General features: G+C 35.3%; 2 protein-coding genes and 1 long non-coding RNA gene across 14 annotated transcripts; all 3 read left to right on the top strand.

Moving 5' to 3' along the window:
• Positions 1-164: 164 nt before the first annotated feature.
• Positions 165-12113, top strand: LOC114301249 (CBL-interacting serine/threonine-protein kinase 9). 11 transcript variants are annotated; one of them, XM_082916029.1, is made up of 8 exons: positions 200-430; positions 1303-1770; positions 9925-10244; positions 10431-10502; positions 10731-10838; positions 11001-11081; positions 11675-11728; positions 11850-12113. In XM_082916029.1, the coding sequence occupies exons 4-8, from the start codon at positions 10434-10436 to the stop codon at positions 11991-11993; spliced, it is 456 nt and encodes a 151-aa protein (XP_082772155.1). In that variant the 5' UTR covers positions 200-430; positions 1303-1770; positions 9925-10244; positions 10431-10433; the 3' UTR covers positions 11994-12113. The 11 variants fall into 11 exon arrangements, with proteins under 11 accessions (XP_082772159.1, XP_082772153.1, XP_082772160.1 ...); XM_082916033.1 differs by lacking the exon at positions 1303-1770 and having other exon boundaries at positions 165-398; positions 10431-10482; XM_082916027.1 differs by lacking the exon at positions 1303-1770 and having other exon boundaries at positions 165-430.
• LOC114303262 (uncharacterized) lies at positions 4811-6238 on the top strand. The gene is made up of 3 exons (XM_028246177.2): positions 4811-5284; positions 5382-5500; positions 5597-6238. The coding sequence occupies exons 1-3, from the start codon at positions 5137-5139 to the stop codon at positions 6053-6055; spliced, it is 726 nt and encodes a 241-aa protein (XP_028101978.2). The 5' UTR covers positions 4811-5136; the 3' UTR covers positions 6056-6238.
• An 11781-nt stretch (positions 12114-23894) lies between the features above and the next one.
• LOC114287432 (uncharacterized) lies at positions 23895-26207 on the top strand. 2 transcript variants are annotated; one of them, XR_014360494.1, is made up of 4 exons: positions 23895-24101; positions 24241-24514; positions 25347-25455; positions 25556-26207. It is a non-coding gene; the product is annotated as an uncharacterized LOC114287432 (long non-coding RNA). The 2 variants fall into 2 exon arrangements; XR_014360493.1 differs by having other exon boundaries at positions 24721-25455.
• Positions 26208-27161: the final 954 nt, after the last annotated feature.

Genomic DNA, 27161 nt, shown 5'->3' with positions numbered 1-27161 from the left:
GGGCGGTTTCACAAATACATTAGAGTCGGATGCGATTTGAATTTTAACTGATTTTCAGGTTCTGGGCGGATTTCGGGTTTGAACCGCACCCGCCCAACCCACCCACATTAACAATTTTTTTATTTTATTTTAAATATTTCAAAATTGGACCGTCTTTTTTTTTTGGGCGAATAATCTGGACCGTTCGACCTTTCATCTTCTTCTACACCCAAACAAACAAAAACCCTGATGAATCTAATCTCTCAAACTCAAAACACAGCGCAGCTCTCACTCTCTCTCTCATCTCATCAGTCTCTCTCTCGTTTTTCATCTGGACCGATCAACCTCGCAAAAGATCGACTTTCTCTCATCACAAGATCGACCGATCGACTCACTCTCTCATCGCACCAATCGACCTCGTAAGATCGAATCTTTCTCCAGCAACTCTTATGTATGTGTCTCTCTCTCTCTCTCTCTCTCTCTCTCTGATTTTTTGTGGGCATTCAGATCTATGTCTCTCTGATTCTGTTTTTTTTTTTTTTTTTTTTTTTTGTTCATCAAATGAATCAATGGCTATTGTGTAAATTCTTGATCTAGGAAGAAAAAGAGATTCTGAAGTGTTGTTAGGTCTGTAAAAACATGAATCTTGAGATTGTGATTGTGATTTTCATACACTGTAAAAACCTGAATCCTCTGATACTGGTTCTGGCTATAGCTGCTGGAAACAGACATCTATAATTCCAAATCTTGAATTTGAATGCTTTGATACTGATATTCATGAAGATTTGTATAAGCTTATTAAAATAAGAAGAATATTTCTTATTAACTGTTTCTTGAAGCCTGAACTCCAGTGTATTTGCTTCTTTTCTTGTGGTTTCTGGATAACCAAATAGACCATGGATAAGTTTGGGAGATGTTATTTGATTGGTCAGTAAAAGGGTGCTGAAGAAGTAATGTCGTTTTTATTAGTTTCCTGAAAATGATGGCGCATGCTTGTTATTCAAAACAAACTATAAATAAATATATAAATAAATGAGAAAAAAAAAATTGGCCTTTATTTTCTTTTGTTTATTATCTTTAGATTTTGCTTTTGCCTACAATTTGAGTCCAATTTGTTTCTAAATGTGTTTACTTTTTCCTTATCTATTATATGGTGGAAAGCCTGAGGGAATTTGATTTGTTCCCTTGCTTTGTTTGATTTCAGAAAACAGATTGGGAAAAGAAATTGAAAATTCGAATTTAAGATTTCCTCATTATTGAAGACCTTAGAAAACCTCAATCCTCTCTCAAATAACTCTAATGGTAATCTTTTATATGGCTAAGTATTTTAACAGGACATAACTAAATAGCAGTGTTGTCAAAGGCGCGCCTAGGCGCACGCCTAGGCGCAAGGCGAGTCGAGGTTTAGCATTTGCGCCTGTACAGGTACCAGGCGAGGCGAATTGAACCAGTCGCTCACCTTAGGCGCGACTTGATCAAGGCGAGAGAGGCGCAAGGCGATCGCCTAGGCGCGACTCAGTGTTCAAGTCGTAGATCAGATCTAACGACTCAGATAACCTTTCGAATGGCTCGTAATCATAGAGGATTACGACCCATGTACCATATGAGACAAATAGGACTCAGATAACCCTAATCGATCGATTACGAACCTGTGTTCAAAGAAAGAAGTCGTCTCTTCCTCTCCCTCTACGACTCGACTTCGATCGACTTCTCGCAGGTTCGACTTCGCAGGTTCTCGATCGACTTCGCAGGCTCGAGTTCGACTTCGAACGACTTCGATCGGCTTCGCAGGTTCGACTTTCTCCCCTTCTCCTTCTTCTTCTTCTTCATCTTCGATGCTCTTTTTTTTCTTTTTCTTTTTTTCCTTCGTCTAACGAAGCTGATCTGTTTTTATTTTTTTTATTTTTTATTTTTTTTCTTTTCTTTTCTTTTCTTTTGATTATGATAAATAAATAAATAAATTCATAAATAACTTAATTAATTGATTATGATAAATTAATTAATTCATAAATAAATAAATAAATAAATAAATTGATTATGATAAATAAATAAATAAAAAAAAATTTCAATTATTTGACTTTCATAACCCTGATTATTACATAAACAAATAAATAAATAAATAAATTCATACATACATACATACATACATAAATAAAAAAATAGATATATTACATTTATTATGATTATACTGAAATTGATTCATCATTATACTGAAATTAATTAATTCACCATTAATTAAAAAAATAGAAAATTGATTCATAACATTAATTAATTCATACATTACATACATTAAATTACATACATTAATTAATTCATACATTAATAGAAAATTGAATGTAACATAGGAATAAATGTAATGGAATGTACATTAATAAATTAATTCATCATTAATTAAAAAAATAGAAAATTGATTCATACATTACATTCATTAATTAATTCATCACATAACATGCATTACATTCATTATACTGAAATTATTTTTTTGTTATTTATTTTTTGTGTTGTGTAGTAAGTACTAAGTAGAAAATGACATCGGGAAGTAATAGAAAAGATCCGGCGTGGCAATATGCCCATTTGGTGGAGGAGAATAATTTAAACAAGTTTGAATGCAATTTTTGTGGTAAAGTATCAAATGGAGGTGTTTATCGGGTGAAACAACACCTTGCGGGAGGTTATAGGAATGTCACTGCTTGCCCGAAGTGTCCTTCTCATGTAAGAGAAGAGATTAGGGAGTTCATGTCCAAAAAAAAGACTCAAAAAGAAGAAATGAACATGTTGCCTGATTTCAATGACATGGACATGGAAGATGAAGATGAAGATGATGATGTCGTTGAGATCAATGTCAATCAACACCGCAAGTTGACAAGTAGTAGCCAAGGTTCATCCAAATCCAAATCCAAATCAAAAACGCCAAAGAGAAAAGGGCCTATGGATGTTTACTTCACACCCAATCCTGAATCAGTGGTGAAAAATCGAAAAGACCAAGCAAAAGGGAAACAAACCAAAATTGATGCAAATGACCCTTATAAAAAAGAAATGAGAGCTCGGGCACTACAAAGATTTGCAAGGTGGATGTATGATGCTGGCATCCCTTTTAATGCAGTAAATTATGAGAGTTTTGGACCAATGATTGAAGCCATTGGCCAATATGGTCCTGGTATGAAGCCACCGACATACCATGAAGTGCGGGTTACCCAACTCAAAAAAGAAGTGAAACATACTGAAGATTTGATGAAGTATCATAAAGAGGATTGTGCAAAATACGGGTGTTCCATAATGGCAGATGGTTGGACTGATAAGAGAGGAAGGACATTGATTAACTTTTTAGTTAATTGTCCAAGAGGAACCATGTTTGTTGAGTCGGTTGATGCTTCTAGCTATTCAAAGGATGGGCAAAAGCTATTTGAATTACTAGACAAGTTTGTGGAGAAAGTTGGAAAAGAGAATGTGGTGCAAGTTATCACTGATAGTGCTGCAGCTAATGTGTTGGCGGGTAAGAATATTTCCTCATTCCTTACATCAAAATTGTTTACTCATAGTTTGTTTTGTATTTAAAATTTAAAAACTTGAAAATAATAATTCTTCATTATTGTTACATTATAGGGAGGTTTTTGGAAGCTAAGTATGAACACTTGTATTGGACACCATGTGCTGCTCATTGTTTGGACTTGATGTTAGAAGACATTTTCAAGATACCTAGATTGAAAAAGACATTTGAAAGGGGTATTGCAGCACATGGCTACATTTACAATCGGCCTACGTTGCTAAACATGATGAGGCGCTTTACAAATTTAAAGAATTTGATCAAGCCTGCAAAAACTAGATTTGCAACCGCCTTTTTGACTTTGTCTAGGATGCATCAACAAAAAAACAATTTGAGAAAGATGGTCACCTCCGAAGACTGGACCTCAAGCAAATGGGCAAAGGAGCCACAAGGTAAAAGAATGGCACAAACTTTGTCGATGCCTTCATTTTGGAATACTGTTGTGTTTGCCCTTAAGGTCTCGGGTCCTCTTGTCAAAGTGCTTAGATTGGTTGATACCGAGAAGAAACCTCCCATGGGATACATTTATGAGGCAATGGATAGGGCTAAAGAATGCATTGCAAGTTCATTTGATCATAAAGAAGAGAAGTATAATGAAATTTTTGAAATCATTGACAAAAGATAGTAGGGGTGGGCGCGGGTCGGTTGCGGCCACGGAACCTCTAATCCGCCATCCGTCCGCCAGATTGGCGGATTGGAGAAAATCAATCCGCATCCGTCCGCCAATCCGGCGGATGTGGATTGAGCGGATTGGCAGTTTGGCGGATGGATGCGAATCGGTTTGGCGGTTTAAAATTTTATAAATTTTTAACATAATTCAACTTTTGCACTTCCTCAAAAAAAAAAAAAAAAAGAAGAAAGTATTACAATCAATGACTTAAAAAAATATTACAATCATTGCATGCCTCATCCAAAGTAAGAAAGTTTGAAACTTTAGAATATCATAATCACCGCATGCCTCATCCACATAAAGTATTACAATCTGTGGTTCTTAAAATATAAAAATAATTCAAACCACCAAAACCATAAACATAGTAGTAGTAGAGATTGTATGTCTCTGTATTGTTACATCTATATCTGTTTTTGAAAAGAAAAATCAACCAGCATATATCATATTTTCTATTTATTATTTTTAGAGATAGATTTAAAAACTAAAAAATATAGATAAATAATACATTTATTTTTTTCAATTCCAAAAAGATATTCAAGTTGAAAACTTTTTTTCAACAGAATATTTAAACTCTTTTTTAATTGAAAACACAAACAGAATATTTAAACAAACTAAAAACACAAAGTCTTATAAATTACTAGAGGTGCTCGCGGTTTGGCGGTTCGGTTGCGGCCAAAGGAATCTCAAATCCGCCATCCGTCCGCCAGATTGGCGGATTGGAGAAAATCAATCCGCAACCGTCCGCTCGTCATCACGCATCCGTCCAAAATGCGGCGGATCGGTTCGGTTCGGTTCGGTCGGTTTTGGCGGATCGATACATCCGCTGCTCACCCCTAAAAGATAGGATGTTCAATTGCATCAACCTTTACATGCAGTTGCACATTTTCTTAACCCAGAATTCTTTTACCCAAAAGCGTTAAAGGTGCAAAGAGATCATGAAGTGATGAATGGGTTTTATGAATGCATGCAAAGGTTGGTCCCGGATGTCACTGTTCAAGATTTGATCACTAATGAGATGAGTATTTATATGAAGGCTGAGAGTCTTTTTGGCAAGCCTGTTGCGATTAGGCAAAGAAATACAAGAGCACCAGGTAATATATTATAGACTCATAGAGTTTCTTTTTAGTAATACTTTTAGTAAAACTTAATACTTGGTAACAATTATTTCTAACTAGTGGATTATCGTAGCTGATTGGTGGGCATCATATCGTTCTTATACTCCAAACTTGCAAACTTTTGCCATAAAAGTCCTTAGCCTAACATGTAGTTCATCGGGTTGTGAACGAAATTGGAGTGTATTCGAACATGTGAGTATTTAACATTCTAACTAATTTTTTGTTCAATTCAAATATTTTTTATTCTCATTAATTATATAGAATTTAATATCTTTTTAATAATTGCAGCTTCATAGCAAGAAAAGAAATAGTTTGGAACAACAACGTCTCAATGATTTAGTGTATGTCAAATACAATAGAACATTGAGATTTAGGTATGACATGCGCAACACTCTTGATCCCATATCTTTGCAAAATATTGATGAAAGCAATGAGTGGTTGCTTGTGAGGATGGATGGAGAATCAGATGAAGATAATGAGCCTGTGTTTAATGATGGCTTGACGTGGGCCACTGTTGCTAGAGCTTCTGGAGTAGAAGAAAGTAGCCATGCAAGTAGAGCAACAAGTTCACGCTCAAAGGCACAACCGAGGATATCTAAATCATCAACATTGACTCCACTTCAATTAATAGATGAAGAGGAAGCGGGCTCAGATGACACAGAGGAGGAAGATGTTGAGAGATACAAATCAACTGATGGAGAAGAAGATGATAGTTTGCTTGCCATTGATGTTGAGGATGATGATTGACTGACACCGACCTAACCTACCCTTTCTTTTGATATTGATGTTTTTAAGTGTTAAGACATATATTAGTATTTGTTGGATATTTATGTTTTGGATGTTTAGTGTTTATGTTTTTATTTTATTGAATGTGGATTATTTGATCTTTAAAAATTGAAATGTTATGCACTTTCATGGCTTTGAGAATTATTCTATATTTTGTCTTGAATCTTGATTACTTTTTATTTTTTAAAAAATTGTCGTAGTACTATGAATGATTAGTCTATATTAATTTTTCTATTTTTTACGAATACTGTGCGCCTTACTTCAATAAAGCCCGTGCCTCGCCTTGCGCCTTGCGCCTAGGCTCCAAGAGACCTTCGGCGCCTTAGTGCACCTTGAGCCTTTAAAAACACTGCTAAATAGAACCTATAATGCAAAATTTCCTTGGTTTTGGTGATTCCGTTGTTTTTCTTATTTTCCTCATAAATGGCTGACATCATAGCCGCTGCAACAACTCAAACATTACTTCAGATTTCATTTTTTTCCGTTGAGAAAACTCAAGAAAAACAGGGATGGGAAGAATAATATTTCTAAAAGATAGATGTTAAATCTCACCAGTGGGAGGCAAAATATTCTTCAACAAAATGAAGATAGCCTCTTCAGGACTGAGCTTAATCCTCTTTCGCACCACATACACAAACTGACCGACAGTCAGATCAACAGGAACCAAGTATCTACTAATTATTTTATGGTTTCTTCTATAATGAATTGTCTTATGAGGGTGGGATTTCATGTTTTATGCAATATGTTTTGTTTTTCTTTTCAGTAGGGTATTTTGTAAATTTGAACATGGGTGGCGCAATTGTCTGCTAGTTTTTTTTATTCAAATACAATTATTATTTATGTAAGAATTAATGGGCTTATTTGAGGTAATTGTTTTCATATTAATGTCTGTATTGATTGAAGTTTTAATCCTTCTAGTCTCCAATTGTCTGCTAGTTTGTGATTCAGGTACAATTATTATTTGAGTGCTCTTTATTCTGAATTTTTTACGGTAGAGGGTACTGACATTGAGTACATTTTCCTGTTAAGAATATTTGGTTTTTATCCTCAATTATCAAATTTTTTAAGTCTCACTTTCTAGTCTAAGATATATGTAATTTACAGATATTGCACTTGTGAAAGAGTATTGGCTAATTGAGTGGGTCCAATTGAGTTTTAGTGTCAGAGTCAGCTCAAACTACTTTTTTTTTTCTCTCCCCTCGTTAATGGTTCTTTGTCATAATTTTACTTCTTGCTCTTTGATTTATTAGTTTTTGCTTGGTTTGTTCATCTTGACTATCAAAGTAATCATTGTCAAGTGAATGTGCGTGAAAGCAGATCAATGGAGTTGTAGTATTAGTTTGAGCTGAAAGTTCATCAGTTCTTTGTTACTTATCTAGGTTGTGATCTTTACTTATTAGTCTTTTGAATGGGTTTGTTTCAATATTTAAATTTGGTTGTTTACTAAGTATCTTTGCATGCTGGTGCTCTAATTGATTAGTTATGTATGGTGCCTTCCCAAACCAAGCTTTTTAGACCAGGTTAAAATAGCCAAAAAAGCCAAAAAGCTAACCCACTTCCCAAACGAAGGCTATGTATATCACCTTTCATCTCTTTAGGTGGTTTCTGAAGCCGTAAGTTGAAAATAATACCAAAACTGCCTCAGGATCAAATAGTCATGAAGGCCTATAAATATGAGACTAATGCCCATAACTTTTTTATAATATATATATATATATATATATTATATTGGTGCTATAGTTATGATGCTTTAGGCAACCTTGTGAAGAGATTTTAAATTCATAAGTTCTAATTTGGGGACCAAATTAACAAAATTTGAGTCTATAGTTGCTCTTTAAAAGTTTTTGTTGTAGGATAAATTTCAACAAAATTAGAGCCAAACTTCAGCAGTTTTTTTTTATTTATAAAAAAAGTGTTTAAAATCAGTTTTTAGAAACATTTTATCAAATTTGATAGAACATTTCACAGTAAATCTATAGTAGTTTTCTCAAGTTAAAAGGTAGCTTTTTGGAAACAAGAAGTGCAGTAGCTGATTGCAGCATTGCAGTGGGGTCTCTGAGCATGAATTATTGAATTCTCTTTTGGATAGAAAGCTTTATTAGTAAAAAAAAGTAACAAAAAACACAACCCAAGGGACAGACTCAGAGAAGCATGTTAAAATGCTCTGAGGTTCAATCATCATATGACCCAAAAGAGGATGCTTTTGAATGGATGGGGTGGGATTTTCAATTCCAAGGATGTGGAAATGAAAATGATTTCCATAACAGACTTCATTGATGAAAGCATTGTTTGTTTATTTGAAATGGGAATCTAGTGTTCATTTGGTGGTAGACAAGAATTGTAATCTCTCCTATGTACTGTTTGGTGGGGAGGAAAAAAAATTTAAAGTCCTATGTAATGTTTGTTTATCTTGACATCTATAAAGTTGTTCTTACCTGGATTTTAATTTATTCATTTTTAGTTCTTACTAAAAAATACTCCATTTAGATTGATATATAAATCTTGGTATTATTCAGTAATTAGCCTTACTAAAAAAAAATAGTTTAATTATAATATTTCATAGTGTCATATATATAATTTCTATGTATCAACAAAAAAATTTAGGTTGCTAGGGTTACTTGAGTTATGAAAACTCATGCCCAAATTGCCAATTTAGTTCCAATTGTATTTTGTTCTTTAATTGCCAACAAAAAAAAAACCCAAGTTGCACCCTCACCTCTAGTTCCAATTGTATTTTGTTCTTTAATTTTTTACAAATTGCCAATTTAGTCCAACTGAACAAAAATCAAGCATAAAAGGATATATTTAAGAGAGAATAGACCATTTCATAATAGATGCTAATTTTTAATATATTGGGACATAATGCTTAGTTTGGTTTGATTTATGCTTTAAATTTACTGCTATTGACAAATGTGTGAATGACTATATGAATATAATCTTTTTTATTGAAATAAGTTTGCATTTGTTATCATGCTTTTGCTAAGGCAGTCAACTGGTCAATAATTTTGAGAGGTTTCTTTCTTCTCTAAATCTTACTCGCAATTACCACCAATTTTTCATCATGTACCTATCATATCCAATAACTATTACAATAATTTTGTACCTTCATCAAACTATAAATGGCTAATCAGTTTACTCAATCATCAAACTATTCAAAAATTCAGAACACCACTCACACCACTTGTCCTATATATAAAGTATACAAGTTGTTTAGTGTGAATTATTTGTCACACTCTTTGCATTAACTGATTCAATATTTTAAAACTCAACAACCTTTATTTCATATTTTTTATTCGTAAATTACAAATAGTGTGTATTTATATGTATGTATATATGTGCTATTTGTAATCAACTTTTTGGAAGTTAAGTGGAAGATAATGGACTAGCATTGCAATTTAGGGAAGACAAGAAAACTGTTGAAGCATTTCATTAACATGTTGTGTGCATGAGACTTGTTTGGACAAATTAAGGGGGGCTAGCAAAAACATGCCTTTGGACTTTGCAATTAGTTTTAGATAACACACAAAGTGATAAAAAAATAAAATAAATAAATAATAAATAACTAAATACACGAGTTATAAATGTTTCATAACACAATATCGATGCACATGCTCTTTCATGCACGTTTTGAGTTTTGGTTTTGCTAATGCTGTCATTCTTGGTGTGATGTTTGTTAACATAGTATGTTTCTCTCTTGTTTTTTAGTTTTTCATTTGTTGAATTGTGTTTTGTTGGTATAACAAAACAACTATCCAACACCTTTGATTATAAAAAAAAAAAATTAATGAGTGGGAAGCCGTGTATTTATGTTGACAGATTTGATGGTGCAGTGGCAGCGGCTCAAAGAGTAGCACGGCTGGACTTAAGCAACAAGGAAGTGAACATGGTGGTTAGGAGGACACGGGCGGTGGCAATGGCTCAGTCCAACAGTAACGATTTGTTCAGGGGATAAAGATACTCAGATGCTTGTGTTGCATATGGAGAGGGACTCGACCATGACCCCTACAACTCGGTGTTGTTGTGCAGCAGAGCCACTTGCAAGTCCAAACTTGGTCAATTTGAGAAAGTAATCAAGGACTGGACTGCTGCCCTTAATGTGCGCCCATCTTACAGGAAAGCCAGATTAAGAAGAGTCAATTGCTATGCCAAGGTAACTAACTAGCTACTAGTAGCCTATCCTATATGTCTATTTGTTGCAACATTTTTTTGAGTTTTTTTGATATTTATGAGCAGCATTTAAAAGGAATTGAATGCTCTTCGCACTACTAGAAATATGATGGTCTAGGTGCTTCATGTTTTACATGTTAAAGCATCCTTTTTCTATGCTTGAAAATAGGTTATGGCAAGCAAGACAAAGATCTACATTGTGCTCGAGTATGTTGGTGAGGGTGAGCTTTTTGACAAAATAGTAAGGCATTGTTTTTTGAGCTTCTACTCTCTGAGCACCTATAATTTCATTCATAATATAATCAATTGTGTAATGCATTACATCTTAATTTAGGCATTTGCTCATGTCATGCTTACCATTTTGTTATGGTAATGTGTGTTATATTGAGGCTCATTTATGTAAATCAATGTAGGTACCGAGTCTTGTATTTGTCTGATAATATTCCCTTATTGACCCTTTTATAACTAGGCCAAACTAGGAAGACTTAAAGAGGATGAATCTAGGAGATATTTTCAGCAGCTCATCAATGCTGTAGACTACTGCCACAGTAGGGGCATGTACCATAGAGACTTAAAGGTTTAACAAACTTTCTTACATGTTTCATTGATTAATTAATGTATTTATTCTAATTTTTTCCAATAAAAAAGAATTTATTATCTAACAGTAATTTGGTTTCTTTGGCTATTTATTCGACCATGACTCTTAAATTTGCATTACCCTACATTGCATCTTTTGCAGCCCAAAAATCTGCTTCTAGACTCATTTGGTGTTCTCAAGGTTTTAGACTTTGGATTGAGTGCATTTTCCCAGCAAGTGCAGGTAAGTATTATGTGAGTTTGCAACAATTTCCTCATCTGAGAGCAGATTTTTAGTAGGTGGGTGTTTAATAAATTGAACGTCAAATTTTTAAAAGTGGTAGTAGCACTGAGTCAATTTTGCAGCCTATTTGGTTTACTAAAATCACGTAGTCCAGAAACTACCTTTCCGGCCAGGAGCAGTGCCCTGCTCTGAAAGGAATTCCTCAGGAATAATGTGGCCATTAGTTTTTCTTCTGTCCTTCAGTAGCTTGTTTATTTCTTGTTTCTATTAATTTGGAAATGAACTTTTTTTTATGATTTGTGTCTTTCCTTTCCCTCTTTTTATATTAGTTTCCCCAAATCAAGGAGGCTGTTTAGTTTTGTTAGTTGACTTCTTCATAAGATTCTGTATTATGCATCATCTAGATTTCGACACTTTGAAAACATTCAGTGACCATTTTTTAAGACTTGATCTAATCCGCATTGAGGTTATATGATCTCAATATCATTCAGACACATAAGTTGTGGATTGCCTTAAACCTAACCCTCATTCATCAATATAAGTTGGTGTTGTGGCTTTGCTTAATCAAAGACTGACTACCTTTTTTACTGTAGGAAGACGTGCTGTTTCACACTGCCCGTGGAACCCCAAATTATGTTGCTCCTGAGGTATCAATTATGATGTCATGGAAATGGATGGTCGCTTTGATGCAAATTTTTTTTCCTTTTCTTATTAGTTTCTTGCATTTGTGATACTTCTTTCTTTCTTTTTTTTTCCCCTTTCTATCAGGTGCTCACTGCTAAAGGTTATGATGGTATAGCAGCTGATGTATGGTCTTGTGGGGTCATTCTGTTTGTTCTTATGGCTGGATACTTACCTTTTGACGAGCCGAACCACATGGCTTTGAAAGCATTCAAGCACTTAATTTTTTAAAGTTTTTTTTAAATTTTTTAATATATGTAATCACAGTTAAATTTTTTTTATTAATTTCTTTGTATATACTTTTGAAAATTTAACTTTCATTTATGAAATATATGATGTTATTTCATTCAATATATGGTTGTGATTCAAAATATAGTATATAGTGTGTATTACATTCTTCAAATGCGCGTACAAAAATAGTATTGATTATTTTTCAAATATGTCGATTTTTTTTTTTTATTTTATCACAGGTTTTATTAGTTATTAATCACACTTAAAAGATGTGATATAAATATTTTTAATCACACTTAAAATGTGTGATCTAAATGTTTTTAATCACACTTAAAAGATGTGATCTAATGTGATCTAAATATTTTTAATCACATTTAAAAGGTGTGATCTAAATATTATTAATCACACTTTAAAAAGTGTGATCTAAATGTTTTTAATCACACTTAAAAGGTGTGATCTAAATATTATTAATCACACTTAAAAGAAGTGATGAAATCATTTTTTAATGACACTTAAAAAGTGTGATTAAAAGCATTTTTTAATGACACTTAAAAAGTGTGATTAAAAATGACCATTTTTAATCGCACTCTCAAATACCACACTTTCATAAAAATTAAAAAGTGTGATTAAAAAATATACATCACACAAAAAAAGTGTGATCTTTATCTGTATTTGTAGTAGTGCCGGTGAGCAAATAGGCTAAATTTTCAATCGATTTCCGGCTCAGTGCATCGGCAACGATGTTGGCTTTTCCCGAATGGTACAAAATCTGTAGGTCATAGTCTTTAATCAGTTCTAGCCATCTCCGCTGTCTCATGTTCAGTTCTTTCTGTGTGAAGAAATATTTCAAACTCTTATGGTCGGTATATACTTCACATGTTGCCCCATACAGATAATGACGCCAGATTTTCAGTGCAAATACTACTGCAGCAAGTTCCAGATCATGGGTCGGGTAGTTCTTTTCATGCGGTCTCAGTTTTCGGGAAGCATAAGCAATAACTCTCCCATTCTGCATTAAAACACATCCCAAACCCTTATGAGAAGCATCACTAAATACAGTATAACCATCCGTACCTGAAGGTAAGGTCAGAACAGGTGCAGTCACTAATCGAGTTTTCAACTCTTGGAAAGCAGAATCCCTTTGGTCAGTCCAGTCAAATGATATCCCCTTCTGTGTCAGTTGAGTCAATGGTAAGGCAATTTTGGAGAAATCTTTGACGAATCTTCTGTAATTCCCGGCTAATCCCAAAAAGCTTTGGATTTCTGTTACATTTGTTGGTCTAGGCCAGTTTACTACAGCTTCAATTTTCTGTGGATCAACGGAAATTCCATCTTTGCTAACAACATGCCCCAAAAACATAACATGATCGAGCCAGAATTCACATTTAGACAGTTTAGCATAAAGTTTCTGTTCTCTTAAGGTCTGTAGGTCAAGTCTCAGATGATATTCATGTTCTTCTGCACTTTTGGAGTAAATCAGTATGTCATCAATAAATACAACAATAAAGTCATCAAGGTACGGTTTAAAGATTCTGTTCATTAGGTCCATAAATGCAGCAGGCGCATTGGTAACTCCGAAAGGCATAACTAAAAATTCATAATGTCCATACCTCGTTCGAAAAGCAGTTTTGTCTATGTCTTCTGGTTTAACTTTCAACTGATGGTATCCGGATCTGAGATCGATCTTAGAAAACACTTGTGCACCCTATAACTGATCAAACAGGTCATCAATACGTGGCAATGGGTATTTATTTTTCACAATTACCTTGTTCAGTTCGCGGTAGTCAATGCACAGTCTCAGTGAGCCGTCTTTCTTCTTCACAAATAAAACAGGAGCGCCCCAAGGCGAAGTGCTAGGTCTAATGAACTTCTTATCTAACAGTTCCTGCAATTGCACTTTCAATTCTTTCAGTTCAGATGGAGCCATTCGGTAAGGAGCTTTAGAAACTGGCTGTGTTCCGGGAATCACATCAACAGTAAATTCAATCTCCCTGTCAATCAAATCCCCTGGCAAATTGTCTGGAAAAATATCTGGGAATTCTCTGACTATAGGAATACAATTCACATTAGCGTTATCATCAGTAGATACAGTCAATACAGAACACAGATATCCTTTACATCCCTTTCTAATCAATTTAACAGCTTTCACAGATGAAATCAAATACGGGGGAGGTACTACTCCAACCCCATTAAATACAAATTCAGGCAAACCAGGTGGACGGAAAACTACTTGTTTCGTTACACAGTCTATGGTGGCATGATATTTCGTTAACCAGTCCATCCCCAATATAACATCAAAATGGTCAATGTTCAGTGGCAGCAAATCAATAAATAGATGTGCATCTCCAACAATAATTTCACAAGCAGGATACATATATGCACAGGTCATAGATCCCCCAACGGGTGAAGATACAGCTAACAGATAGTTCATAGGTTCTAAGGGTCTATTCAATTTTCGCGAAAAAGCATGCGACACATATGAATGCGTAGACCCCGAATCAATCAGTACATAAGCATTTTGAGTACAAATAGAGAGAATACCTGACACAACAGTCTCGGTATTCTGCACATCTCCCGGTACTAAGGCGAACACTCGGCCCTGCCTCATAGCCTCTTTTCCGGTAGCTCCAGGGTTCGGTTTTGGGGCAACAGTTGATACTGCTACACTCGGCGTAACTTTACTACTGGCTTGTGGAGCAGAGGGGCAGTCTTTAACTGTGTGGCCTATCTTGCCACACCTATAGCAAGCTCCAGATATTTTGTAACAAACTCCCTTGTGATTTTTACCACATTCAGAACAGGGCGGTATTGAACGGTTTCCTTGACTGGAAGTAGTCGTTGACCCCGTATTCTGTTTCTTATTCACTGGATTATGCTTGCCTTTCTTAAACTTGAAACCCTGTCTTTTACCCTGCCATTCAGACGATGGTGTTTCAGTTTTCAGTGCTTCGATGTTCGATTCGGCCATCAAGGCTCGGTCAAGAACATTTACATAATTCAGTAATTTCAAAACATTTATTCTGTCAAGAATCGCAACATTAAGGCCGCCTTCGAACTTTTTGGTCTTCTTATAATCAGTGTCCACCATGTGTGGTGCATAACGGGCAAGTTCAGTAAACTTTGTTTCATATTCGGCAACGGACATGGTGCCCTGTTTCAGCTATTCAAATTCAGTTACTTTTCTATCCCTGACACACTGAGGGAAGTACTTTTCAAAGAAGGCTCCTTTGAACTGAGCCCAAGTCATAATAATGTTGTCATCACGAACAAGCATCCACCACCTTCTAGCCTCTTCTTGAAGTGTAAAGGTAGCTAACAGTACTTTGTGTGCTTCAGAGCACGGAAACACCTCAAATAATTTTTCGGTCTCAAGAACCCATGCTTCAGCCTTTAACGGTTCAAGGCCTCCCTGAAAGGATGGCGGTTTCATTTTGCTGAACTTCTGGGTCAGGGCAATTATATCCCCATCATTTACATTCACATTCTGTTCCGGTACAGCCGGAAGAGGAGGTAAGGGCTGTTGATTCCGTTGTTGGTCTAACCTTTCAGTTATCAGTTCCATCATTCGTTCCAGTTTGGCCATTCTGGCCTCAGAGGATGAGGATTCAGTTTCATTTGCAGTTCTTGCATTATCCATCTCACTATAAGCAGTTATAACAGTTATCAACATAGGCATTCATTTGTTTAAACAGATTAACATGTTCAGTAAGTCACTTTAGCAGATACTCAATCAGTCATATCACACACTTATCATGCTCATGAAATGCCCTAATCACTTTTCTAGGACATCCTATAGCTCATTTGGACACGTGTGTGCGGTACAACTCGTGGTAAGTATCGCTCTGATACCACTTTGTCAAGACCCAAACCCGGCCCTATGGGTTTAGCACCGTAACCGGCCAGTAATCCGAGATTACCGAAGGCCTGCTTAACAGTAATACAATAAAACAGAGTACAGGGCCTGGCGGAAGCCAATACAGTACATAAACAGTGCCCAATGAGCTGTGATAGTCTGTATGCAAAAAGACTTTTTATATATATAAGCAGTCAGTAACAAAACAGTATGTACAATATTTACAATCATTCAGAATAGGGACTCAATCCCTATTGACAGTACAGTACAGTACGTTCTATTCAGTTCTCAAAACAGTACAGAAGCGGAGATAAAAAGACCCCTAAGCCAAAGCATGGCAGGTTCGGAACCTCGCGGTGAGGCATATAGGTTGGCTTGACAAAACTGGAGTCTATCTCGACGCTTCTAGCCGCGGTCAGGTGCCTGTACACCTACATATATATATAAGCAGTGAGCTAAAGCCCAGTGAATAACACAATGCGTAAAGGGGTTAAGAATGAATGTCCTTACATTACCGAAAACAGTTCATTTAATCAGTATTTCAGTCGTTCAGTCAGTACAGTCATATGTGGTACATTCCTTAGCATAGCAGTACAGTAAACAGTAGGTCTTAAAAGATCGAACAGTAAATGATGGCCATCAGTCAGTAAACAATAGTGGCTCCAACGAGGGAACTGACAGAGATCTCTGTAATAGTAACAGTAAACAGTAGTTGCTAAGGATGCCACAATACAGTTTAGAATATAGGACATACATTCGTTCAATTAACAGCAATCAGTTCAGAAAGCAGTACAGTTCAGTTGTTCAGAAGATAATCATTTCGAACATATCTTTACACAGTTGTTACTCACAGAGTTCTGGGCTACAGTAAGCTAGAGCGTGTCTCCTCGCCAACCCTACACAGTTAACAGATTGAACACACACTAAGCTACACAGTCGGAAGAGATAATAACTTAATCCCTAATGTGCCTCGGTGTGTTCTACAGCTATATCCTCATTAAGATGCCTTAAACTAGACCTAAGAATGCCTAGGATGGAATGAGGATGCAAAGATGTAATCAGAAAACAGTTTCAGGATTTTCAGAAAAACAGAGTCCCGCTCGAGCTCAGGTTTCCCCGCTCGAGCGGACATGCAACAAAGGTACACGCTCGAGCGGCAAATCCCCCGCTCGAGCGTACTGTAAAAGTACTGGATGGGTGAAATCTCCGCTCGACGGACGCTCGACGCCCGCTCGAGCTTGAGACACATGACTCTGCTCGAGTGCCCAATACTCCGCTCAAGCGGACTGTAAAACAGTGCAGAGATACTGGATGCTCGGATTCCACGCTCGAGCGTCACTCTCCCCGCTCGAGCGGGAGTGCAAAATCTGGAAATTCCAGATTGCACCTCCAAGCTCAAACTCAAGTTTAAATGCATCAAAACCGATCCTCTTGGGCCCATTTTCTGGAAAACTCTTATAAACTCATAGTTAAACATGGTTCAAAACTCAATTTGAGAAATCAAAGCCCAAGGGTGTTTAATTCAAACCCAATTTCAAACCAATTTCATGAGCATGCAAGGAACATGACATGCATGGATTTAAATCATTTCAAAGCTTCATTTTGATGCTCTAAGGAGCCAATTCTTTCTAAAACATGATGGAAACATGGACTTACCATAACTATGAGCATGCATGTGACAATTCTCCATGGAATCAACTCAAAATTCAATAGTATAGACATGCATGCATGAATTAAGCTAAAATTCAACCATTAAGAGCCATAACTTGGCTCTAGACTTCAACTTGCTCAAAACCATGCAAGAATCAATTCAAAACATACATAAGAGGCAATGAATCTACCTTAGGTCTTGTAGTTCAAGATGTACAAGCTCAATTTAACAATCAACCTTCAATTCTTCAATTAGCAAGCAAAACTCAAGATGGAATCCAATTTCTCTCACTCTCTCCCTCTCTTCTCTCTTGGTCGGCTAAGGCTCAAGAAAAAGGGCTAAAGGAGAAGGTTTGCTCAATGTATACAAGGCTCAATATATGTAAAGTAGTGGGCCACTACTATGGCAATGTGGTAAATAAGGCAACTATTGTAATTTAACTCATTTTAATCTAATTTAATCATACCTAATCAGTTTTTAGATAAATACGCTATAAAATCACATAAATTACGATGATCATAAAACACTAATCGATTTCCGGTTCGGCCGCCGATAAGGCCTTCAATTAATAGTTTAAACATAAAAACTCGAACAGATAATCAATCAATCAAACAGATAGACATACAATTGAACAGATATACTCAGTCAATTCAGTTTCAATTTCAGTCAGTCAATTCAGTAGTTTATTCAGTTCACTTATCAGTCATAATCAGTTCATAATCAGTTCAGTTTAACGGTAATCAATGGTTATTCGGTAAACAGTGACGAGGGTTATTACAAAGTGTGCTCTGAATTGCTCTCTCTCTTGTCTCAGTTTCTCTGTGAGATTAATAAACATGGTGAGATCAGGGAAATCTCTTCGAAGCATTCACTTCTTGTTCATCTTCATGCCTTCTTCATTAACTTGTTGCTTATCCACTAATCTCACTCCAATCTTCTCGATCGATCAGGTTGTTGTACAGAAAGTGAAGAAATCGGAGATAATCGAGCAGGACTCGATTCTACTGGTACAGTTCAGTTTTTGATTTTCATTTACAGATGATCATAGCAACCTATATATAAATTTCACTGTCTACTTATCTTCATTTTTGTGGATCGAATTCTAGAATTATAATTTGAACTTATGGTTGTCTCATATTCAAAATCAGATCATTGCTTTGAATAAGTCATAGTACGTTGAATCTGGATTCTGTTTTGTTCAGTAATTTATCATTGAATTTTCCTGTAACTCATATCCGAATTATGATCTAGAGAGTTTGAATCTGAAATGATTTGTTTCTACATATAGAATTAATTTCTCTAGTGTTGCAAGCTAGATATGAATTTCATTGTCTACTTGTCTTCATTGTTTGTGGATCAAATTCTGGAATTCTAATTTGAATTTATGGTTTTCTCACATTCAGAATCAGATCATTACCTCAACATTGTTCAGTAATGTTTTGTTGTTAAAAAATTTGTGATCTACTTGTAATGGCTAGTATTTTCTAAGTAGAGTAACTTTTTATACATGGAACTTATTTCTTTTCTTCTGTAACTTCCGTCTGCATTGGTGTAACATGTGGCCTAATATATTGTAGGTGTCAGATGCATTTAGTGGGCAACAAGCTTCAAAAGAAAATGAATAGGTGCATTTCTCTGCTTTTAATGAATTTTTCAGCTTATTATGAATTAGGTTGCCTATTTATCTGAATATCTCTTTGGAATACTTCTCTTTTCCCTTATATTCCTGCATGTATTTATGAAATTTGTTGGGTATGAAGTTCTTGAAGGATATCACTATATTTCCCCATGTATTATGTCGTATTAGGTTTGAAATTTATCCCTAGAGCATATCATATGGACCATGTATTATGTCGTATTAGATTTGTAGCTTCTGTGCTGCCCTCAAAACAACTAAACACATGAAACATATTGCTGGATCACAGGCAAAATAGTTATATCTAAAGTTCAGGTGAAGCTAACATGGATAAGGTTTTCAACAAGAATAACAAGTCAAGGGCCATAGATTCAAAAGCAAACCTCTAGGAACCCAGTTGCCACTCACAATCCATCTCCGACACAGACAAAACCCAAACTTGTCGGAGATAGAACCATTTTCATATGAATCACAGAGTTGAGATCAAATAACTAAAATAATTCATGTCACGGACAACAAAAGCTGTAACTATTCTGGACTCCATGAAGAGATAGGATAAGAAACTTCACCTTAGGTCTTAGATAGTCATGAACCTGGAAAGTCACTATTGTAACCTGAATCCATATTTTTGTCCCACACCATAGCTAAGAAATCAGAAAGCAAAATCAAGTGAAGAAACAAAATATAGAAATGTTTTCGAGTAAGTTTGAAAATCAAGAAAAAACTAAATTCCTAAAAACAAGTACATAGTTTAAGTTTTTTGAAAAATTGGTGACTTAATAGTTATAGCTCAAGCGGGATGCCAAGAAGGTTGCTCATCACATCTCTTTCCATAGTGTAAGGTAGAGACATTTGCTAAGTGTTATTCCCCAATGTAGTTCAATGAGACTGAACACATGTCCCTTACCAAGTCACACATCGTGATCTCTATGGTGTTGTGGAAAGCATTGTGTTTAATAACATGTCAAAGACACAGAGTGAGTGTACCTATAGCAGCAACTTCAAAAGTTCATAAATTAAACAGTTTTTCCGTATGTCTTCCATGGATGATGGATATTACTAGCATACATCACTTCCAACCAACAATCATTGATTAATTCTATTTCTAGTTTTTTTTTGTTTTTGTTTTTGTTTTTGTTTTTGTTTTGAACTAGGTAGTGCATAGACCACATCTCATGGTGCATGCATGAAATTTACACCCTTTTTAAAAATAATAAAAATAAAAATAAAAAGCTACACATCAAAACAATAAAGAATGATTTGGGCACTCCTACCCAATAACAAAAGCCGTAAAAAATCTTCATTGTATAGATAAATATGATTTTAGAATCGTAATTTGAAATCTAAGCCATGCTAGTTGACAGATTTTATTAGGGCATATTCAGATTCAGAAATGAAAAGGGAAAGAGATCAATATATATATTGATGTAGACGTAAATGGATTCACCTGCTTCTGGAACATCTGAGAATCGTGCAGATTGATAAAGGCACCCAAGAGGTATTGTTACGATTTTCCTTGTTTTTAGATACTTTTTCTCTAGATTTAAGTGAATTGCTGATGATTTTTTGTTTTCTGAGTTGCATTGTGGAGAATGTGAGTGAATTTGAGGTGTGCGGTTCAGAATAACTAACTGAAAAAGAATTTTATATAGTATCAAACATGTTTTCTTAATTGAAATTTGCGAATCTAGTGCTTGGTCTAGTCAAAACCTTTACCTCTAGTCCACTGATGAAGTTGCTACTCATTTCTAGGTTTAAGTGGGAATTTGATCTATAATGAGTTGATTTCAATTCGATATGGTCTGGTTTTGCCAGTTGATATGTGTGGTTAACTTTGTTGTTGTTTTCATTTATACATTTTTTTTCTCTGTTAGTCATTAGAGTGCCAGTAGATTCATCCAATTGGAGTTGCTGAGAATTGTGGTTGTCCGAATGGGCCAAGCTTATTGCAATCATAATATCCTCTGACACATGGCTTAAAGGTTCCTCTGTGTCATAAAAAGCGAATCAACGCAATTATTCTACAATGATTATAAGAAGTTCATTGCCATCTAGATGATTTGACTCTCTCCTTAGATCTAGGTAATTTGTGATAAATGCATAATGACCAAATGTTAAAAGGTTGCCTGAATCAAATCATTCAACAATGTTCTGCTACTGAATTTGTTTTGGAAAGAGATTTTTGCCAAGTTCAAAGTGCCTTATTACCTAATTTAATAAGTATATTGAAGTAGGCTTTTAAGGAGCAATATAATAGCAGGATTGTTAATAATAGACTTTTAGGCATGATGGAAAACATGTACTGTACATGTATATAATAGAATCCTTGATTGTATATCTCAATAAGGCCTTATAGGGTAATTGTTGAATTGATTTATGGTTAGCCACCAAATTAATCAATGCTAGTTTTCTTGTTATTTTCTGTTAGGTTGGCTAATCAAACTAGTGTGATTAGTCAATTAGGATCAGTAACTGCTAGTCAGTGTATATCATGTCTATTGCTGGGATGCCATGTGTAATTTGTGCATGCTCTTGACTGGTAAGTATGCAAAGCATCATCCAAAATAGTAACAGATTTAAAAATTGTGAGGGTGTCTTCATACAAAGGCCAAAATTTTGGCATTCAAATTGTGATTTGGGCAAAGATATGCAAAGATAATTTTTATTTTGGCAGCATATAATTTTTATCATTAATGCCTAAAATTTTTGTTGCATAGGTGCAATGTGGTGATGTGGAACTTGGAAAGAAAACTGATGAGAAGATTGGCCAGTTCATCGATAGAGTGGAGAAACACCCGAGCATGAAAATTGATGAGAAGATTGGCCAGTTTTGGATTGTAGTTTTTTCATAAAAGAACTTTTTCCAAGTTTTTAGTTGTAATAACTTTCACATATGGCTCAAATTTTGAGACTCAAATGGAATGTTCAATTAAACTATAATGCTATACTGTCTAAATTCTTGTCATTGCTATTTCTAGAGTGCTTAACGCTACACTTTTATTTATTTATTTATTTTTATTTTATTTTATTTTTGCGGTGGTAACAAGATGGTCGCCAAAAATCATGTTAGTGTTTTTTTTTTTGTTTTTTGCGACAGCAAAATAGTGGTCGCCATAAGTAGTTTAGGCGGTCGCAAATAATTTGCGACCGTTGTTTTGCCGTTGCAAAAAGTTTTTGCCACCCCCACATTCGCGACCCCTATTTGCCATCGCATGGGCCGTCACAAAAAGTCTTTTGCGACTATTTTTTATTATTTGCAGCGATTTATAGAGGTCGCAAAAAGTGTTTTTTTTAGTAGTGTCTCTTTCTTTTTGTGTCTCTGTCTCTGTCTCTCTTCTCTTTCTCTCTCTGACTCATTACTCTTCTCTGTCTGTCTGTCTGTCTGTCTCTTTCTTTCTCTATGTGTCTTTCATCCATTTTTCTTCTCTCTATCTCTCTCATCTCTCTTCTCTCTCTGTCTCTCTTCTCTTTCTTTTCTCTTTATCTCTCTCGCTCTCTCGCTCATCTCTCTCTGTCTCTCTCTCGTTTATCTCTTTTTGCTCTTTTTTTCTCTCTCTCTCTTTGTCTATATCTTTTCATCTATTTTTTCATCTTCCTCTCTCTCTCTTCTCTTTCTCTCTCTCTTACTCATCACTCTTCTCTCTCTATTTGTCTGTCTATCTGTCTCTCTCTCTATGTCTCTCACTTATCTGTCTCTTCTCTCATCTCTTTTCTCTCTCTGTCTCTTTCGCTCATCTCTCTTCTCTTTATCTCTCTCGCTCATCTATCTTCTCTCTATCTCTCTCATCTTTCTCTATCTCTCTCGCTCATCTTTCTTCTCGCTATCTTTCTCTCTGTCTCTCTCGTTCATCTCTCTTGTCTTTATGTCTCTCTCGCTCATCAATCTTCTCTTTATATCTCTCTCTGTGTCTCTCGTTCATCTCTCTTCTCTCTCTGTCTCTTTTTCTGTCTCTCACTCTCTATCTCTTTCTCTCTCTCTCTCTCTCTCTCTCTCTCTCTCACTGTGTTTGCGTTGCTCATTCTCTCCCTCTCGTCTTTTCTATTTACTGAACTCCCTCTCGATTTATCGATCCACTACAAGAAAATGCACTTTTAGCGACCACTTTGTCTCTCTCTCGCTCATCTCTCTGTCCTACTTCCACTGTCGTCACTTCGCCTCTACGACTACCATTACTACTACCATCGCCACCACTCCACTACCACCACTGCCACTACTACTACCATTACCTCTTCTTCACCCCTGCCACACCATCTACTCTACCACTACCACAACTTCCCCACTAATCTCCTTCGCCATCACCACCACCACCACCACCATCATCTCTTATCCACCACCTTCACCACTACTGCCGCTCCCTTCCCTCTACCACAAAAAATTAGTTAATGATTTTTAGTAACCAAAAAAAAAAAGGCCGTAGAAAAATATTTTTCATTGACCACAGAAAATTAACTTTCATTTTAGTGGAAAATATTTTTCATTAAAATATTACCCCTACTTCTACCAAATAAAAAATAATAATAATTTTTTTTTCATTAAAATAAAATGGAACAAATAAATTTTCAATCTTAGTAACTAAAAAAGAATGAATTTTTAAAAAAAAATTCATTAAATACAAAAAAAAAATTATTTTAACAAAAAATAAAGTCTTTTGGCGACGGCAACCCCCGTCGCAAAAAAAAAAAAAAAGAAAAAAAAAAAAGAGCTAAACGGCGTTATTTTTTGGTTTAAATTTCATTTGTGACCCAAAAAAAAAATTTGATTTTTTTTTATTTTATTCCCGCTCTGTTTCCCCCCCCCCTCTTTTTTTTCCATTCCTGCATTGTTCCCCCCCCCCGGCCAAAACCAAAAATCCCTAATCTCTTAAGAGGAGTTTAAAACCCTAGTACAGTCTAAAGCTAGGGTTTCTGTCCATCTCTCTCTCTCTCTCTCTCTCTCTAGAAAATTGGGGACAATCGTTGAGCGCCATGGTTCGTTTCCAAGATAAAGCTTAAATCTTTGTTTTTTTGTTGTTTGTGTGTTTGATAATTGTATATTTCTGATATCGATCTCAATTGAACGTGAACTGATTTGATTGTTGTTTTTTTGTTTGATAAATGATTTGTTAAGCCTCAAGGAGATTACATAGAGCTTCACAGAAAGAGAAATGGCTATCGCCATGATCATTTCAAGCGCAAACGAAAGAAAGAGGCTCATGAAGTCCACAAGCGATCTCAGATTGCTTAGAAGGTTCAGTTTCTTCACTTTTCTCATGTACGTATTTATGGAGTTTTGTGTGGAAGTTCTAATTTTGTGCTTCAATTTGAATTGAGCAGTCTTTGGGTATCAAGGGTAAGATGTTTGCTAAGAAACGCTATGCTGAGAAGGTCCAAATGAAGAAAACGTGAATGTTTTGTTTCTTTTTATTTTTTTTTATACATTTACATGTATTTTCATTTTATTTAATTAAGATTTTGATTCTATACTTGTTTTTGAATCCTGAATTTTAATATTGATGCATTGATCCGTAAACTGTAGCGGTGTTTAGAATTAGAATTGTCAGCTTTTGGAAATAAGTTTGTTTCTTTTTGTCTTTGATGAAATTAACAGTATCTTTTGAGGAAAAAACATCTCATCTTTCTTAATGAGTTCTGAGCAAGCTTACCCTCCATTTTAGTCAAATGCAAGAAAGTTTCCAGCATTCACTGGGATAGTCTTTTCATCTAGATGGTTCTGTATGAGTTTGAAGAGCAGCTGGCATATTTTTGTGGTCAATACATTTGTTTGATAGATATTTTTATCTTGAAGATTGTGGAAACTTTACAATCTTCTTTTTTGTATGAAGGAATAAATATTAACCAGTTTATCAAACACAGCCCCAAAGCACAGGAGCCATTGCCACCCCTGTTAGTCTGGGGTTTAGGACTCATGAAAAATGGAGGACTATTTTTGTGATTCCAAATTTCAAAAGGAATTGAGAATTATCCAATGTTTTCCCGAGTACACATTTCTGAAGTCAATCATGTGATTTTAGTTATTTCATTCCTTTACTTAAACATTTTCTTAATATCTTTGTTTGTTTGTGTGTGTGTATATATATATCATTCTTCTTTTGTGTGTGTATATATATATCATTCTTCTTATTTTCCAATTGTAGATTGCTGTCATTTATACTTGTTTAATGCATTATGGTTTGAATAAACAACCTTTTGGCTAATTTTCCACCATGTCTACAGGTTGGCTATGCATGAAGAATCATCATCCAGGCGAAAGGTGGATGATGATGTTCAGGAAGGAGCTATTCCTGCCTATCTGCTTGATCGTGAAACGACGACACGGGCAAAGGTGATAATACTTTTTATACAGTTCTCCATTTTATGGATGTTAAGTGTAAATATATGTTGGCCATGTACCATTACTGATTATCATATAATGCTGTCTGTAGGTTCTTAGCAACACTGTAAAGCAAAAAAGAAAATATAAAGCTGGAAAATGGGAGGTTCCTCTACCCAAGGTAGGATCAGCTACAACTCTGTACATAGTATCTTTCTTGTATGTTTTTTTCTTGAATTTACTGGATGTCTTTCTTATTTTATATTTTCATACCCTAGTGGACCTCTTTTAGGGAAATCCACCTATTATAGGAGTGCAAATGGGGAAGATGATGTGAAATTGTTAATAACCAATTATGTATTTAAAGAAAATAAAAATGCCAATTTTCAGTTCTTCCCCACACCACAGAAATTAACACATAATTATATTTAAAGAAATTAACGCATAATTATATTGTCATTAATTATTTTTATTTTTTGTTTTCAGATATTTCCCCAGTAGCAGTTTGTTTCTTGTAGAATGCAGGCGTATGAAGATTGCGATTAACTTTTCTTTTTGTTACCCACGGAAGAATGGTGAAAACTTTTGTTTTTAATTTACGTTATTTTGAATTGTGAACAACATTATATATTTAAACATTGTATATGTATTATGCAACATTATGTAGTGGGATAATTTTGCTGATGTATTGTTATGAATGGAAGAATATTTTTATTATGGATGAATTGTTATTTTTCTACTGAAATTTTTATACTATTATGTAATTATCGGTTTATTTTTAGTTATTTTTCATTTAATACAGGTAATTTTCATATTTTTAATTTTTTTTTTTTTGACACGGCACCACACCATCTCAAAAAACATTAGAACCAAATTGTTTTTGCGACATAAGCAATGCTGTCGCAAAGGATGTTGGCAACGATTGAAAAAACCTTTCGTGACGGTATTATTTGTCGTCGCAAATAACCTTTTAGAGACGGCGTTGTCATGCTGTCTCAAATAAACTTTTAGCGACGGCAGGTTACCTGTCGCAATAAAACACTTTCGCAACGGCATTTTGCCATCACAAATAACACTTTTAGCGACGGCAACATAGTGTCGTCTCAAAAAATCTCAGATTTTTTACATAGTAATGCCGACAGCAGCATTCCGTCACAAAAAAAGGCGACGGCATTGTGCCGTCACTAAAACCTTTTAGCAACGCTCTTTGTTGCGACCCCCCACTTGCCGTCGCTAAAGGTCAGCTGCCGTTGCAAAAAAGTATTTGAGACGGCATTTTGAGTATTTGCGACGGCATTTTGCCGTCGCAAAAAGTCAAATTTTTTGTAGTGTTCATTCTTTTATTTCTCTTCTTTTACAATGAAATTTTTGCAGCCTTCATTATATAATATAAACCCACTAAGCTAAAAAACTTCATTGACATTCAGTGAACAAATCCAAGACTGTTGTACTGTCTCAGCAACTTCAATTCTGAAATAACATTTGAAATTTTGCCTGTAAACCCAACCCTCTATGTTGGGCTACACCCAAACTGCTATACCCAAAAAAATTATGCTACTAACATGCAAACAGATCACAAACGCAGCAAAATTGATGTGTCGTCTAAATTTATTTTGAGTGTTTTCACCACCGCACCCAGAATTGAATATATGCCACCACACATTAATATTTCTGTGCACGTAACATTATTGTGCGTGAAAGAGTCGAAACAATTGCTT

This window comes from Camellia sinensis, chromosome 2 (genome assembly GCF_055761805.1).
Source record: "Camellia sinensis isolate YWXY chromosome 2, ASM5576180v1, whole genome shotgun sequence".
Classification (NCBI taxonomy): Eukaryota; Viridiplantae; Streptophyta; class Magnoliopsida; order Ericales; family Theaceae; genus Camellia; species Camellia sinensis.
Note: the sequence above shows the minus strand (reverse complement) of the source record. Positions and strands in the feature narration are given on the sequence as shown.

Bases quoted from the DNA above. Each gene is read 5' to 3' on its own strand.
- LOC114303262 (XM_028246177.2), top strand. From the start codon at position 5,137: ATGAATGGGTTTTATGAATGCATGCAAAGGTTGGTCCCGGATGTCACT. The intron at 5,285-5,381 runs GTAATATATTAT...GGATTATCGTAG, and splicing joins AAGAAATACAAGAGCACCAG to CTGATTGGTGGGCATCATAT. The intron at 5,501-5,596 runs GTGAGTATTTAA...TAATAATTGCAG, and splicing joins ATTGGAGTGTATTCGAACAT to CTTCATAGCAAGAAAAGAAA.
- LOC114301249 (XM_082916026.1), top strand. From the start codon at position 2,506: ATGACATCGGGAAGTAATAGAAAAGATCCGGCGTGGCAATATGCCCAT. The intron at 3,473-3,582 runs GTAAGAATATTT...GTTACATTATAG, and splicing joins TGCAGCTAATGTGTTGGCGG to GGAGGTTTTTGGAAGCTAAG.